Source organism: Dama dama, chromosome 5, assembly GCF_033118175.1.
Source record: "Dama dama isolate Ldn47 chromosome 5, ASM3311817v1, whole genome shotgun sequence".
Taxonomy (NCBI): domain Eukaryota; kingdom Metazoa; phylum Chordata; class Mammalia; order Artiodactyla; family Cervidae; genus Dama; species Dama dama.
The window spans coordinates 28,815,614-28,830,741 of record NC_083685.1 but is presented as its reverse complement, the minus strand read 5'-3'; the positions used below and the strand labels follow the sequence as shown (position 1 = coordinate 28,830,741).

Below are 15,128 nucleotides of genomic sequence, written 5' to 3'. Positions count from 1 at the left end.
CATTCTCTTAGAAAACAGTTGTGAAGGCTTACACATACAGCTTCTATTAATATTAACATTGGAGAGAAAAAGAAAGTGAAAGTTAATGGCTCAGTCATGTCTGACTCTTTGTGACCCATGGACTGTAGCCTGCCAGGCTCCTCTGTCCATAGCATTCTGCAGGCATGATGCTAGACTGGGTAGCCATTCCCTTCTCCAGGGGATCTTCCCAACTGAGGGACTGAACCTGGGTCTCCTGCAATGCAGGTAGGTTCTTTACAGTGTAAGTGCTGGCTAAACTTCTTTTTCCTCCTTCTCTCTATATTTTATATCATGCCAGATAGGATTCCATATTATTTCAAAGGCCCATTTCTGAAGGTCATTAATTGAGGACTGTTCTATAAAAGTTAAGTGGCAGATTCACTTCAAGTGGGACATATAAAGATATCTGTTCATGTGTTATCTATTAAATCTATGCCGAGCATGTTTATTTTATTTTATCATCTGCAATAAGACATTATTGTTCTGGGATCTGGCTTATTTAGAAATTTTGGAATTTTATGTGTCCTGGAAAATATTGCTAGATTACCAGTCCACATTCATTCTAGTAAAATTCCTCCCCTGCAGGGCTCAGAAAACCACAAACTATATTTTTCAAACTCCCTCGAAGTTTCTAGATGTACTGAGGTTTTGGTGAATCAGACACCCTTGCACGAGCTCTGGGAACCTGGATTTCTGCCTACAACTTCCCTTGTGAAGCACAGCAGAAGACTGTGTGCTCCCTCTCCCAGGCTTAGCAGGGATCCGGCTTCCAGTCATTCAATTTGTGAGAGTCACGATGCAGAATTTCCACGTTGCTGATGCAATTACAGTGGGTGCAAATCTGCAGTGCAGCCAGTAGCGGAGACAGCTACTTTCTGAGCACAATGGTTTCCTGCCTGGCTGTGGCTGTGTGTTTCTAGAACCAGCTTCCAGATCACAGAGGAAGCCATGGTTCTGAAGCATGGCTTTAGGATCCACTCTTTGAGAGCTCAAGTCATGGATGGCTTCCTTGTCCTAGTGGTCTGTAAGCCACTTAATACCATGAAGTAAATTTTCTGGTGCTTCAGTGAGCTGGAGATCTACTCTATGCAACTAAACCCTGATGGATGCACCATTCTACTGATAACTAACTGTAGGGAAAAAAAGCTAATTAGCCAAGCTGGTGGTGGTCAGGCTCTCTCACCCCATGGCCTCTCACTCTGGCCCCACGTGTTGTAAATACATGGTTATGTAACAACTGAGATAACTTATAGCACTGCGCATGCGTGTCACAATGTACCCACTTGGGCACGGGCCACTTCTGTTCTGTAAACAGATAGACGTTCCACCTGAAAAGCCCTTGAGGCTGCATTATGGCCACAGTTATGGCTGTGTCCGCTGGGTCAACCATGAGAAAATACAGCTTGTCTGCTGCTCTGGCTGCGGTGCCAGTCAGGAGAGAATAAACGTATCTGCAGTTTCTCCATCTCCTTGACTTTGCTTCCAGCTTTCCCGCTGGCGCCTTGCCTACCCTGGGTTCAGAGAACAGTGAGATACAGCAAGACTAACTAACCAGCATTCACTCTCGTGACATCTCCTGAACAACACGTGATCAGCCTCACCTTGATGGGTTCTCCATGGGGAGACACGACTTCATGAGAGAGCTCCATCATCTTGAGGGCCATCAGCGCGATCTGAACAGCGTGGGTGTCACTCTCTTTGTGTAAGCCCCCGGCCACACAGTATGCATCGCCAATTGTCTCCACCTATGCACAACAGATTCTCCACATTACAAAAAAAAAAAAAAAAAACAACCTAGGAAGCATCACAGTGTACATCATAGAGCAGAAATTATATCATGAAGCAGAAATCTCAGCTTCATGGGCCAATGGAACATCAGAGTCAATCACAGACTCTTGGAAAAGGTTCTTCTTTCCAGGAAATTCACAAGGTTTCTAAGCTGAGAGGCAGCACCGTGCTGTGAATACAGTGTCAGGAGGGGTGTCTGCTCCCAGACTTGTCACTGATTCCCCTACATCATTGCACCTCTTTCTCCCCGCACCATGTAAAATGGAGTTTGTAGAAGCAAATGACATACTTTGAATCTATTATAATATGTTTGAGATATTGGGTGATATAGCCTCTCAGCATAAAATACAGTGCTTTGAACAAAGTCACTACTGAATCAAGGTCCTATGAATATAGTTAAGGTTAAAACTGACATTGCAACTTTTCAAAATAACTTTTGGTGCTGTCATAGCAATGATAAACTGTCTACATGAATATTAACCATAAAGCACAGAGACTAAGATGTCAAGCAGGAGGCAGAGACAATGGTGGTTGGAAAGCTATCGGAAATCAATCTCTGCTGTGAATTTCATGTATTGATCAGTTATTATTATTGTCATGATTGTTGTTGTTACGAGTGATTTTCATTTGTCATGCTGAATATAGAAAGCTAACAGTCCATTTAAATCCACAAATAAGCTACCAAATTGTAATAGGTGCATTTTTCTCCTCCAAATTCTTATTGTAACCTAGATCATATCATTGTTCTGATCCAAAGCTGGCAATCTGGAGGGGTGAAGGTGAGAGAGAAGAGAAAGGGGGACAACATCAGCAATTGCTTATTTCACTCAGAATAAATGCCAGAGCCCTTAAGCTGCCCCAAAGTTCTTGTCCTGCCTTTCTGCTGCCCCTGATCCTGATCCTTCTCCTTATTCTCTTTCTTGCTCGCTTTGTCCCAAGCTGCTGGCCTCCTGTTTTCCCTCAAACATAGCAAACATTTGTTATTCCTTTGTCTGGATCAGTATTCCTGCAGGTGACCACTAGACACGTCCTTGGTTTCCTCAGGCTCTGCTAAAACTCACCTTGCAAGGAAGGCGATTCTAACCACTTCTGTGAAATCCCCTCACCCAGCTCCCCTGCACTTGCTCTATTTCCTTCCAGAGAGAGCACACCATCTGGGGTGCTGTGAATTCACGCCTTTGTTGTCTGTTTTCCTGGTAGAAAGCAAGCTCTCTGAGTCTGCTGTCTCATCAACTCCTCCACCACTGAGGCCCAGGATATTCACCAGTGAGTGAGCCCAGCATCCAACAGCATCACCTTGGCCACGCACACAGAGATGCTCTCAGCCTCGGGGCTAAGCTGTCACAGGGCTCAGAGAGGTACTCAGTAGGGGGAGAGGCCCCCTCAGCCCTGCTGATTATCGATGCTGCTGGAGCCCCTGCGCTGGCAAGCGTGGCATGGCGTCCCCGGTGTCACAGGGAGTCTATCCTGTCCCCTATCTGTGTGTCCCTCCCTTGCCCCCTCCCTTCTCTGGGACTCATCACAGGGACCGGACTCCACCCCCCACCACGCTGGCAAACTCTGGAGGACCAGTAAGGATATGCTAAACCACTAGATAAATAATCAAATAAGCAGGAAAAGGACCAAAAGAATGAAAGAAAGAAAATGAAACTGAATGGAGTCCTGGTCCAATTTGGGGACTGGGATACAAGCCCTGCTGCTCCCCAGAAGCCAGCCAGGCACAGGTGAGCCGGTGATGGGAACACACTCTGTATCTTAAGTGTGTTCTGAGGGGAGGCCCCCTCCCCGTTTATTCACAGTATCTCCAGTGTTTCCACACAGCGTCGACATGAATAGCAGGTGAAACGAGGACACAGACTCACTGGCTGGGACAGCAGCCGGGTCCCCAGGGTACTCTGCGCCCCATCCTCGCCATGAGGAGTAAGGTTCTGAACGCTAGAGAGGAGTGACGACATTTTTAAACATTTCAGCAGGGAGCATCGTGCAGCAGTGGGCGGCTTCTGTGAGCAGCTGGGCAGTTTGCAGAGGAGAGCGAGACCTCCTCACAGTTCTGAGAAGAGACCTTCTCAAGACATCAGCTGTCTACAAATAAATACAGTGAATTCCACAAGAGGCCATCAGGCTTAACCTAACCGAAGCCAATTATTTTATCTTTAATTATACATGGACCTCTTTTTTCCCAAGGGAAATACAGCTCTGTCTGGAATTTCCTGTTAGAAATGTTTTAAAGAGAAAGTTTCACCAAGAGCATCTAGACTGGAACCAAGCAGGGCTTATGTTGTCCCATAAATAATTTTTGTTTCCTCTTTAATCATTTATTTATTTCATGTTAGGTTAAGCTCTGAAATGTCAGCTTTTTATGTGGCAAATTAAAACATGATTCAAGCCACATAAATGAGAAGCATGCTTTATTCTTCAAGCCAATGCTGAGAACTATGTAAAATACATTAAATCATAAGAAAACGTTTTACTTCTAAAGAAACAGGCAGAATCTCTTCATTGGTTCTCTTATTAACCATGCATGCTAAGTCACTTCAGTCGAGTCCAACTCTGTGTGACCCCATGGACTGTAGCCCGCCAGGCTCCTCTGTCTAAGGAATTCTCCAGGCAAGAACACTAGAGTGGGTTGCTGTTTCCTCCTCCAGAGGATCTTCCCAACCCAGGGATCAAACCTGCATCTCTTATGTCTCCTGCATTGGCAAGCAGGTTCTTTACCACTAGCTCCATCTGGGAATCCCCTTATTAACAATTAGTAACAGTTACATTAAAACTGTTACATTAAACATACAAAAACAGTTACATGAAAACATTAATAACAGTTACATTAAAAATAGTTTATTATGTTTCAGGGACAATCTCTGTGCATCCCCAGAGCCTAGAATGATGCCTGGTACCCTGCAAGCACTCAGCCAACCCTGCTGGCTGATGAATAACAGATATTTTTTTACCGTAATCTTTATAAGAGCTCTGTTCATGAAGATTACAGGACATAAAGCATGTTATTCATGCATATAAACTGTGAATGGATATTATATCCTCTGTTTCAGAAATGCAAAAGGTTGTTTCACTTTCTCTGCTTACACAGCAAACAAGGCAGAAAACGAGATTTGAAGACAGGCCGTCTCCTGCCCTTGGTCACCAGACAAGCAGGTGATTTGGGTTTCTGTTCTCTGACCGTTAAAAGCATCCTGTTACTCTACACTGAATGAATCTGTCGGAAGATAATTCATGTAATCCTCCTGCTTCTTTACTTTTGCAGATGGAAAGGCTACATCCTCCCTCTTTGAAACATCTCAGGCTTAACAGGCTGTCTTGGTATTTCCCTGGTGGTCCAGTGGCTATAACTCCAAGCTCCCAATCCAGGGGGCCCAGGTTCAATCCCTGATCAGGGAACTAGATCCCACATGCTGCAAATAAGACCCAGAGCAGCCAAAAAAATAAATACTTAAAAAAAAAAAAAGAAAGAAAGAAAACAAAACCAAACCAATTCATCTCAGTTTTCACAGTCCAAGTATCAGGCTCACTGAATTTAAAACGTCACTTTTCTGAGGGTCTGGCAGCCCACTCCGTCACTGTCACCCTGCATTCTGTGGAAAGACACAGTGGCTGTCCTTTCTGGAATAATCATCTCTGAGCAGATTCAGAGCCAGAAGACACCCATACAATGAAGGCAGGATGCCTGCTCCCAGGACAAGCTCCTGGCCCAACGCCCAACTCTCCCCATCCGGGGCCTGGCCGCCTACCTTGTAGACATCCAGCTCTCCACACTGCCGGTCAAAGCGGGTGTAGAGTGCGTTGAGCATGGTGATGACCTGCAGCGGGGAGCACTGGGAACAGATGGCCGTGAACCCCACGATGTCCGAGAAGAGCATGGTGACGTTGCCGAAGCGCTTGGCCTGCACGGCGCGGCCCTGCCACAGCTGCTGCGCCACCTCGCTGGGGAAGATGGAACACAGCAGGTCCACCGTCTTCCGCTTCTCCTCCTCCAGGGCCTGGTGGGCCTGCTCCAGCGTGGCCTTCAGCTTGCCCAGCCTCTTCTTCAGGCCGTCCTGGGCCCTGGCCTGCTCCCCGATCAGCACCACATCCCTCAGCGCGTTGTGGATGGGGATGTCGGAGAGGTACAGCCCTCGGCCCGTGAAGTCCTCCAGTCTGTCCACACAGGGCGAGCCCAGGAATAGAATGGAGCTGGACTCCACCATGTAGATCATCTGGCCTTTGAGGTCCATCACCTGTGGAGAAGGAGGACCAGGCTCTGCGGCTTATTCACGTTCCCAACAGACAAAAAGTGAGGAAACAGGTACAGTGATAATCCCTTCTTTTTTTTTTTTTTTTTTTGAACAAGTCATGCACCTTGCAGGATCTTAGTCCCCTGCTCCCCCCAGCTTTGTTTTTAAACTTGAGTTTTTTCTACTTGTTGACAAAAACAATCGGCTCTCTTGTGCTTTAACTATGAGCTCTAAAATGCATGCAGACATCTGGAGAATATACTGGAGAATTGTTGCTGTTCAGTCGCTAAGTCGTGTCCAACTCTTTGTGACCCCATGAACTGCACCACACCAGGCTTCCTTGTCCTCTACTGTCTCCTAGAGTTTGCTCAGACTCATGTCTATTGAGTTGGTGATGCCTTCCAACCATCTCATCCCCTGTTGCCCTCTTCTCCTCCTGCCCTCAATCTTTCCCAGCATCATAGTTTACACAGAAATCATGATTTTCAATCAACAGTGCCCCAAATTCTTGCTTCCAAGCTTTCTCACCACGTGCCACACTGATGCTTCTGCTCCAATGTTCTCTCGGCAGCAGCCATCAGCAGAAGGGTGCACAGGACCCCTTGGCGAGGGGGCTTCACGTGCTCATCTCAGGTCACAGGCTCACGTGTGTGAAGGAGACAGATGTGTACATATGTGTTAACAAAAGAGAGCCACAAAAGCAGCCTGGACGTCCTTCAACAGTGGACGGTTAACCAAAATACAGGACGACCACACAATGGGATACGACATGGCCTTTGAAAAAGTGAAAGAGACCAGTGTCTAATGACATGGAAGGACACACACAGATATCATTTACTGATAAAAAAAAGAACTGTAAAAAGTAGCTTTTTTGTTTTAAACAAAAATGTACATAATGTTTTTGATTTTGCAATGGACATCTTAAAGTATTACCTATTTTTAAACATTTAGCTGTACTGTGTTTATCATAAAAAGTAATAAAGCTGTTTCCATCTGGGAGGACAGAGAGTGTGTCTTCTGGGTCCACAAGTCAGGTGCGTCATGAGCCTTTCTATGAGCTCAGTTATTCTATTGACTGTGACTTCCAAACTTCTTTTCTAAATCATGCATGATTAGATGCTCTCTCTGCTCTCTCTACTATGAGATGAGAGCAGAACACTTTCTCCCACATTTTCTAACAGTTAATCAAACAAGTTATTGATTTTTTCCATGTCTATTCAATATTGACTTAAGAATCCATTTAGTTGCCTCCTCTAAGAAACAAGTCATTTTTGTTTCTTTGTTGCAGAAATCCTCTTATTATCCAAATTAAGTCAGCTATTTCGTGATGATCGAAGCCATATTTTTACATAAGTATTTTTATAATTCAGTTATAAAATACTCCGTGAATATTTTCCAGGTGACACTAGTGGTAAAAAACTAACCTGCCAATACAGGAGATATAAGAGACGTGGGTTCCATCCTTGGGTCGGGAAGATCCCGTTGGAGGAGGACACGGCAACCCACTCCAGTATTCTCGCTTGGAGAATCCCATGGAGAGAGGAGCCTGGCAGGCTACAGTCCATAGGGTTGCAAAGAGTCAGACTCGACTGAAGTGACTTAGCACAACACAGCAGACAAAGATTTTAAAAGGTAGATTGCATTCAAAAAATATTTGTGAAGTCATGCCTTAAGTAAGCAAGCAAATGAATGCACAAAGAATCTTGTTTTAAATTTATTCCAGCCTTTGAAGTATTTTAGAATTATTTTAAACAGAAATATTTTATTAAAAATTTTGGGGAATTCCTTGGCAGTCCAGTGGTTAAGACTCCGCAACCTGGTCAGGGAACTAAGATCCCACATTCCCTTCACCCAAAAAGCCAAAAAACATAAAGTAGAAGCAACACTGTAACAAATTCAATAAAGACTTTAAAAACGGTCCACATTAAAAAATGTTTAATATATTCTGGACTGATACAGTATATTTTTACATTTTTCACACCCAGTCTTTAAAAGCAAAATCATTGATCCCATATCACAACAGGAAAACTGTTCTTACCCTGGAAGATTTCTTCACGGAGTTGTCCCACCTCCTCACTCGCACCAAGAACTGCATGTTCAGCATGGTCATAATGCCGCTGAAGGTCTGGCTGATTTTGGGGGTCAGGATCTCAAAGTACTCGTCAAAATGAGGCTTTCCTTGCACATCTCTCCTGCTCATCAGCCGCCTGATGCCGTGGCCGAGCTGCAGGATGCTCATATCTCTGTCCAGCATGAAGTGGAAAGGGAAGGTCTTGCAGAAGAGCGAGGCGGGGATGACCAGCGAGGACACGGGCTTCCCAGAGGGCGGGTGTGGCCGGGCGCTCCTGACGTGGACGGAGTAGAGCTCGCAGGGCTGGTCCACGAACTCACGGCAGTCCTGGTGCAAGCGAGAAGGCGTCGAGGAAACCTCCACTTCCGTCTCATACAGTATGCGAGCAGCTGCCTTAATGATGCCGGGGAGAATCAGGGAAGTGATCCTCTTGGGGAAGAAATAGTAAACATGTAAGATATTGGGATCTTTATCCAGGCATAGGATGGACGCGTCCTCAAACCTGCCCTTCTTTTCTGCTTCTTGACAGTGGCTGCTCTGTTTCAGGAGAGTGCTGAAGCTATTTAAAAAATCTTTCAGGGTTCCTCCAACCACACCTAGGATGTATTCATCTTCTTCATAACATATTTTAAAAAGCTCCTCACCAAGAGATTCTTTGAGGATCTCCACTGGAACTCCTGAAAGCACAGAACACATTTTCTGCCATATCATAAGCATTATCTTGGCAGGGCTGTATTTTCACTACTGTTTTTAATACCACCTAATCTGACAATTTAGCTTGCTTTATATCTGCTAATAAGAGTTCCAACCAAAATTAACCATTTTTGTCCAAATTATCTGCATAAATTCATTTCTAAAATTCAAGTAACTCCAAATATAAACCCGAATTGGTTAATTATGAAAGAATGATCAGCTGAGTATAAGATATGACTTTTTATCACCCTGAAACTTAACTGTAAAAGAGCAATTGGAATCACAGGGTTAAGCCTCTTTCAAAAGAAGTTCTCCCACCTTGTTAACATCAGAAACAGTGGCACATGTTGTTAAGGGGTACTAGCCCCCTTGGAACATAAGCATCAGATACAGAATTAATTTCTATCACTGGTGGTGAAATTCAATTTTGTCATTTTCCCCGAGATGATATAAAGTAATAAATTATAATAGTAATAAATATTATTATTATTATTGAGCAAAATAGCATTCTTGTTGTGTAATGTTACCTGAATGAAAAATGTGTTGGGAATATATCATTTACTTTACACAACTCTTCCTTCACTAGTCTCCTTTATTCTTTAAACTCTTTGTATCACATTCTTCTCATCTGTAACTTAGAGGAAACATGGATGCCCTGTTCACAGCACTGTTGTGGTGTTTGTGGGCCATGTTAGAACTGTGCCTGACCCAGAGAGAGGGTTCAGTGCACGTCAGCCATCAGCAGCAGCAGCAGAAGCAAATTCTTTAAATCTTCTACTTCAAAAAAAACCTCACCAGTTGGTCCATGTACTCAAACTTTGAAAAGGACAGTATGACAAAGTCACTCGTCTGCTTGATTCTTCCAAACTAAGTATTAATATGTGAGCAGTGCTCACATTTCTCATAATTTCTCATAATTGCTTCCAACCTTTAAAAAGTTACTTCTGTTACTATGTTGAGTAGAACTTTTCATGCATAAATGAAGGACACTTAGTTACTAAGTTCAAGACCAAAGCATATGAATGTCTATGCATCAGCCTGCCAGGCAGCTTTATCTATTTCTCAGCAAATAAACATTGTAAGAAGAGGAAACGTTTGAGGTCAAACAAAGGTATACGTATGAAAAAGAGCTATTCTTTACATTAACACAAAACATGATATTAAACATTTCACATTGGATGTTACCAACAAATAAACATGAATATTTTAAAGAAAATATTAGTTCTCCAGGTAAATATTTTCTAGGAATAGAAAATTTTAGTTTAAAGGTGAAATAGTTCTATAAACAAATTATTTCCTAATTTCACATACTTAATTCTATTACCTGCTGCAATTGCTTGGTCTGCAATTATTTTTTCAAAGTCTTCTCTTTCCAAAGATTTCCTGAAATTATTTCAACATCTTAAATTATAAACTGACAAATGAATGCTAGAATTTCAGATTATAACATACAAAAATGATGACAGAAAATAATTTAAATTACCTTCTCTGTAGAGGCAAATCTTGACAGTCGAGTTTAAAGGAAAGGAGCAGTGACATGTACAAACCAAATCAATGTTGGAAAACCCCCAAATACACATGATCTAGACTGTTTCATCACTTTTTTTTTTTTTTTTCAGTTCTTTTTTTTTTTTTTTTTTTAGTTGGAGGCCAATCACTTCACAACATTTCAGTGGGTTTTGTCATACATTGATATGAATCAGCCATGGATTTACACTTTTTATAAAGTATAGTTACCTCTGAAACTAACTTCATATAAGCTAATAGGACAGAGGTTTGTACTGACAGAAAACGTTGTGGTACAAAATGGCCAAGGATGATAATAAATCAGGATGGGCTTTTCTGATAAACCAACCAAGAAGAAAAATCTACCTACTGATGGATTTCACTTCTAAGTAAGTCCTTATTTATTTTCTAAAGCAAATACACAGAATACGCTACTTTTAGGTTTTAGGTTCTATATATTTAACTATCAGGCACCATCACATTAAACTTTTATCCTTGACCTAATATAAAATTAGTAACTAAAGAAATTTATTCCTTATTCAATTACTGAACTGCTTTAAGTAGCACAAAAGTTTATAATATATTTATATATTAATAATAATTAATATAATTTAATATATATGATTAATGATATATGATAATAGCATACATTTTGACTGATAGAAGGTTTTTGCAATTTCAACTGGGCAACTTGTTGATTCATGTTTGCTTAATTTTTTTTTGATGATTTCTGATAGTGGTAACTGATTAAAATCAAATTTACAAAACTACTAAAGCATATTAAAAGATACCCAAGTTATTTTGTGGTTCAGTTTGCTATTAGACAAGCCAAGATCACAAATAGGCATAAGTTGAAAATACTATATCAAACGTATTTCAATAAAGCATGATACATGTAGAGAAATTACAAAAGAAAAAATTTTTGACAAGGAAAATCATGCCACTAGCTACTTGATCACATAAAGGTATACTGCTTATAACATGAGATAAAAGACTGTTCAAAATTGGGAAACAAGTATATCAAGGCTGTATATTGTCACCCTGCTTATTTAACTTATATGCAGAGTACAACATGTGAAATCCTGGGCTGGATGAATCACAAGCTGGAATCAAGATTGCTGGGAGAATTATCAACAACCTCCGATATGCAAATGATACCACTCTATGGCAGAAAGTAAAGAGGAACTAAAGAGCCTCTTGATTAGGGTGAAAAAGGAGAGTGAAAAATCTGGCTCAAAACTCAACATTCAAAAAACTAAGATCATAGCATCCAGTTCCATCACTTAATGGCAAATAGATGGGAGAAAAGTGAAAACAATGCAAATTTTATTTTCTTGGGCTCCAAAATCACTGCAGACAGTGACTGCAGCCATGAAATTAAAAGATGCTTGCTCCTTGAAAGAAAAGTTGTGACAAACCTAGACAACATGCTAAAAAGCAGAGACGTCACTTAGCCGACAAAGATCCATCTGGTCAAAGCTATGGTTTTTCCAGTAGTCATGTTTGAATATGAGAGTTTCACCATAAAGAAGGCTGAGCACCAAAAAACTGATACATTCAAACTGTGGTGCTGGAGAAGATTCTTAAGAATCCCTTGGACTACAAGGAGATCAAACCAGTCAATCCTAAAGGAAATCAACCCTGGATATTCATTGGAAGGACTGATGCTGAAGCTGAAGCTCCAATACTTTGGCCACCTGATGCGAAGAGCCAACTCACTAGAATAAGACCCTGATGCTGGGAAAGATTGAGGGCAGGAGGAGAAGGTGGGCAACAGAGGATGAGATGGTTGGATAGCATCACCGACTCAATGGACATGAGTTTGAGCAAAGTCTGGGAGATAGTGAGGGAGAGGGAAGCCTGGAGTGCTTCAGTCCATGGGGTCACATAGAGTTGGACATGACTTAGCGACTGAACAACAACAGTCAGAAAGATGTTATTATCTAAATAACTTGGGGATCAGGCTATGGTATTACATCTAGTGTGAATTAGATACCCCCAACCCCTTGTTATATACTATATTAGTCAGTCTTCAGATTTGTTCCTTCTTCTCATTTAAGCATCTTTTTTTTTTTTTTTTTTAAGAATTAGCCTAAAGCTGCTCAGAGAACTCTTCTGCCAATTCCAAGCAAAGCTTAGCTAAGTCAAACATCACACAGTGACATTCAAAATAAGCTCCCTAAATTTACCTTCAAAATTTTTTTTAAAAGAAGGTATATGTCTGCATGTACACCAACAAATGAAGTGTGTTATACACACAGGCAGACATACACCAGCTATGAGTTCACACATCATGTGATCAAAAGGTACTAGGAAAAGATAAAAGCAAAAGCTTGAAACCAACCCAAAAGGGTATCATAATGACTGTATAAAACTGCTTCACTTAAAACTGGTGGTGGGTATGCTGGATGACTCAGGGAACTCAAATCAGGGCTCTGTAACAACTTAAAGGGGTGGGATAGGGAGGAAGATGGGAGGGAGGTTCAAGACGGAGGGGACGTATGTATACCTATGGCTGATGTTTGGCAGAAACATCATGTTGATGTTGATGTTTGTCAGAAACCAACACAATTCTATAAAGCAGTTATCCTTCAACTTAAAAATAAATAAATTTAAAATTTTAAAAATGGTAGTGGGAGGGAAAGTGAAGTTCCCCTCAGCAGTCAGCACACTGACCTCAGTAGAAACGGCAGCCGACCTGCCAGAAAGATGGGGGAAAAGGCCCAACATAGCCAAGAATTAAAGAAACAAAGCAGAGACAAGCCATTTGGCATCATCAGCAGGCAGTCTCAGAAGAGAAAAAGTCCCTCTTCTTATTTCAACAGTGGTCTAATCATTAGGACAATTTAAAAGTATGATCAACTCTTTAAGAAGTCAAAGAAGAAGTAAAAAGATTTTTCAAAATTTCAAATAAAATCATTTCTTTAAGGTTTGAGGGTTTTTTTTTTTTTTTTTAAAGAGTTCCATCTCTGGGAACACATCCTAATTGAATATCAGCATCAAGCTTAGGCACATTTCAGGACACCAAGCCCTGGGAATAAATTCTGAGTCAACTGGCTGCCAAGGCCTCAGGCAGACAGACACAGTAGCACAGCTCCAGGACTTGCTGGCTATCTTATCAGCCGGACTGAGAATTAAGGTCAGAGGCTCCAGGAATGCTGTCCGTATCACTCTGCAAACACAGCTTCTGTCAGACACATAGATTCACACTCTCTTTTTGGACCTGTCTCTGACCCCTTCTTGGCTTGCCTGCCGCCTGCAGCCTGGAACCAGTTAGTCAGCAAGTGAAATTAAGCCCAGAAAACTCACAGAGCAGATGATCCCCTCCTGAGCAGCAGACACATGGATGAATGTATAAAATATTCCCGACAAGGGTACTGGTTTGCAAAAATTGCAAATTCAACTCTGAAATTTGAACGCAAGTGTTTATTGTAGTATTTACACAGCAAATAATCCTTCCATTTCTGGGAAACCAAAACAAAGCCAAATCAAGAAAATGAGCCAGCAGTAAATGTGCCAAGATGTATTTGTAAAATGAACTCTAAAAATCAGGGTTTGTTTAGTTTTTTTTAATTCACCTTATATATGAAACTGTTACAGAAAGCTTTCTTAAAGAAAATTTCAAAGACAGAGTAGAAGAAAAAGTATGAATAGAACAGGTATCTGAATATCAGTATAATCAGTATAACCAAGCTAGTTAGGAATATACTGAAACACTTCCATAAGGACTGATCCAGTTGTCGCCCCACTCCCAAGTTGTCTACCTCTTGCTCCCACATCCTTCCCTCCTGATGCAGGAGCTAAAAATTTAACCTGTGCAATATTGTAAAGTAATCAGCCTCCAATTAAAATAAATTAATTAATTTTTAAAAATTGTGGCTCAGGCTGGGGCAAGGGGACAGGCAGGCTGCACTGGGACCTGGCCCCAGATTCTTGGCACTGTTCTTCAAGCAGGAGTCTGCTCTGATCCACGCCTTCACTTTGTTAAATATTTCAGAAATTACACCCTAGCAGAAAAGAATAGGCCTTTGGGGAGTTTACTAAATGGAGCAGCCCAGGGTAACATGGTTAAAATCACGGGCTCTGAAAAACCCAGGCTTGAAACTCCGTTCTTCCATTTCCTAAACAGCTATAAAATTCTAGACATTTTATAGAAACCTGAGCTTAGTGACATATGAACTGTGAAAAATGAACACACTTCCTTTCAGATTAGTGGCAGCTAAAATGCTTAGCCCAGTTCCTGGCATACCAAAATGATTCATATATGCGATACACCACTAAGCACTGGTTATTAGTAGCTGTGTCAGTGACTGTAAGAGGAGATTCATGCAACTGAAATAATTCAATTTACCTGTTTTCCTTTATTTTGTGTTTTGCCAATGTTCTCTGAAGGGCAAGGTTCAGACGCTCAAACTGAAAATTGAAAAGAGAAGTTTTAAACACTCCCTTAAATAATCATTTTCTTGAAGATATGTACTTCACGAAAATTTCTTCTGAGAGCTTGTCAGGAAGGAGCAGAAGCATTGCTACTTTAATGACAAGTGTAGTTGAACTACCCCTGTGGAAAAGAGGACTGATTTTCAACGGCTCGCACATTTGGGAAGAAGCCAAGGACTCAAACAAACTTGAATCTGGATGTGGGCTGTGCCCTTGGTGGGTGGTTCCGACAGCCACCGAGCTGGAATCACACAAGAGACTCAGTTTGCTGAAGTCAGGCACCCCTTCCTCCAGGTCAGGAAACCCCTTGGACACGCAGCCAGGACTTCAGTCTCAGCGGGGCTCAAGCCAGGAGACCCTCATTCCTTCCACAGACCCATAGCAGC

General features: G+C 41.8%; 1 protein-coding gene across 6 annotated transcripts in view; it reads right to left on the bottom strand.

Annotated features, from left to right (window-relative positions):
* Nucleotides 1–15,128, bottom strand: part of GUCY1A1 (guanylate cyclase 1 soluble subunit alpha 1) — a 70,232-nt gene that overhangs the window by 17,894 nt on the left and 37,210 nt on the right. For all 6 annotated transcript variants that reach the window (XM_061142239.1, XM_061142241.1, XM_061142240.1 and 3 more), the window contains exons 3-7: nucleotides 14,657–14,718; nucleotides 10,124–10,182; nucleotides 8,074–8,783; nucleotides 5,553–6,038; nucleotides 1,623–1,766 (exon numbers count right to left, since the gene is read on the bottom strand). In XM_061142239.1, the coding sequence (XP_060998222.1) occupies nucleotides 1,623–1,766; nucleotides 5,553–6,038; nucleotides 8,074–8,783; nucleotides 10,124–10,182; nucleotides 14,657–14,718 (1,461 nt within the window). The remainder of the gene's footprint in view (nucleotides 1–1,622; nucleotides 1,767–5,552; nucleotides 6,039–8,073; nucleotides 8,784–10,123; nucleotides 10,183–14,656; nucleotides 14,719–15,128) is intronic.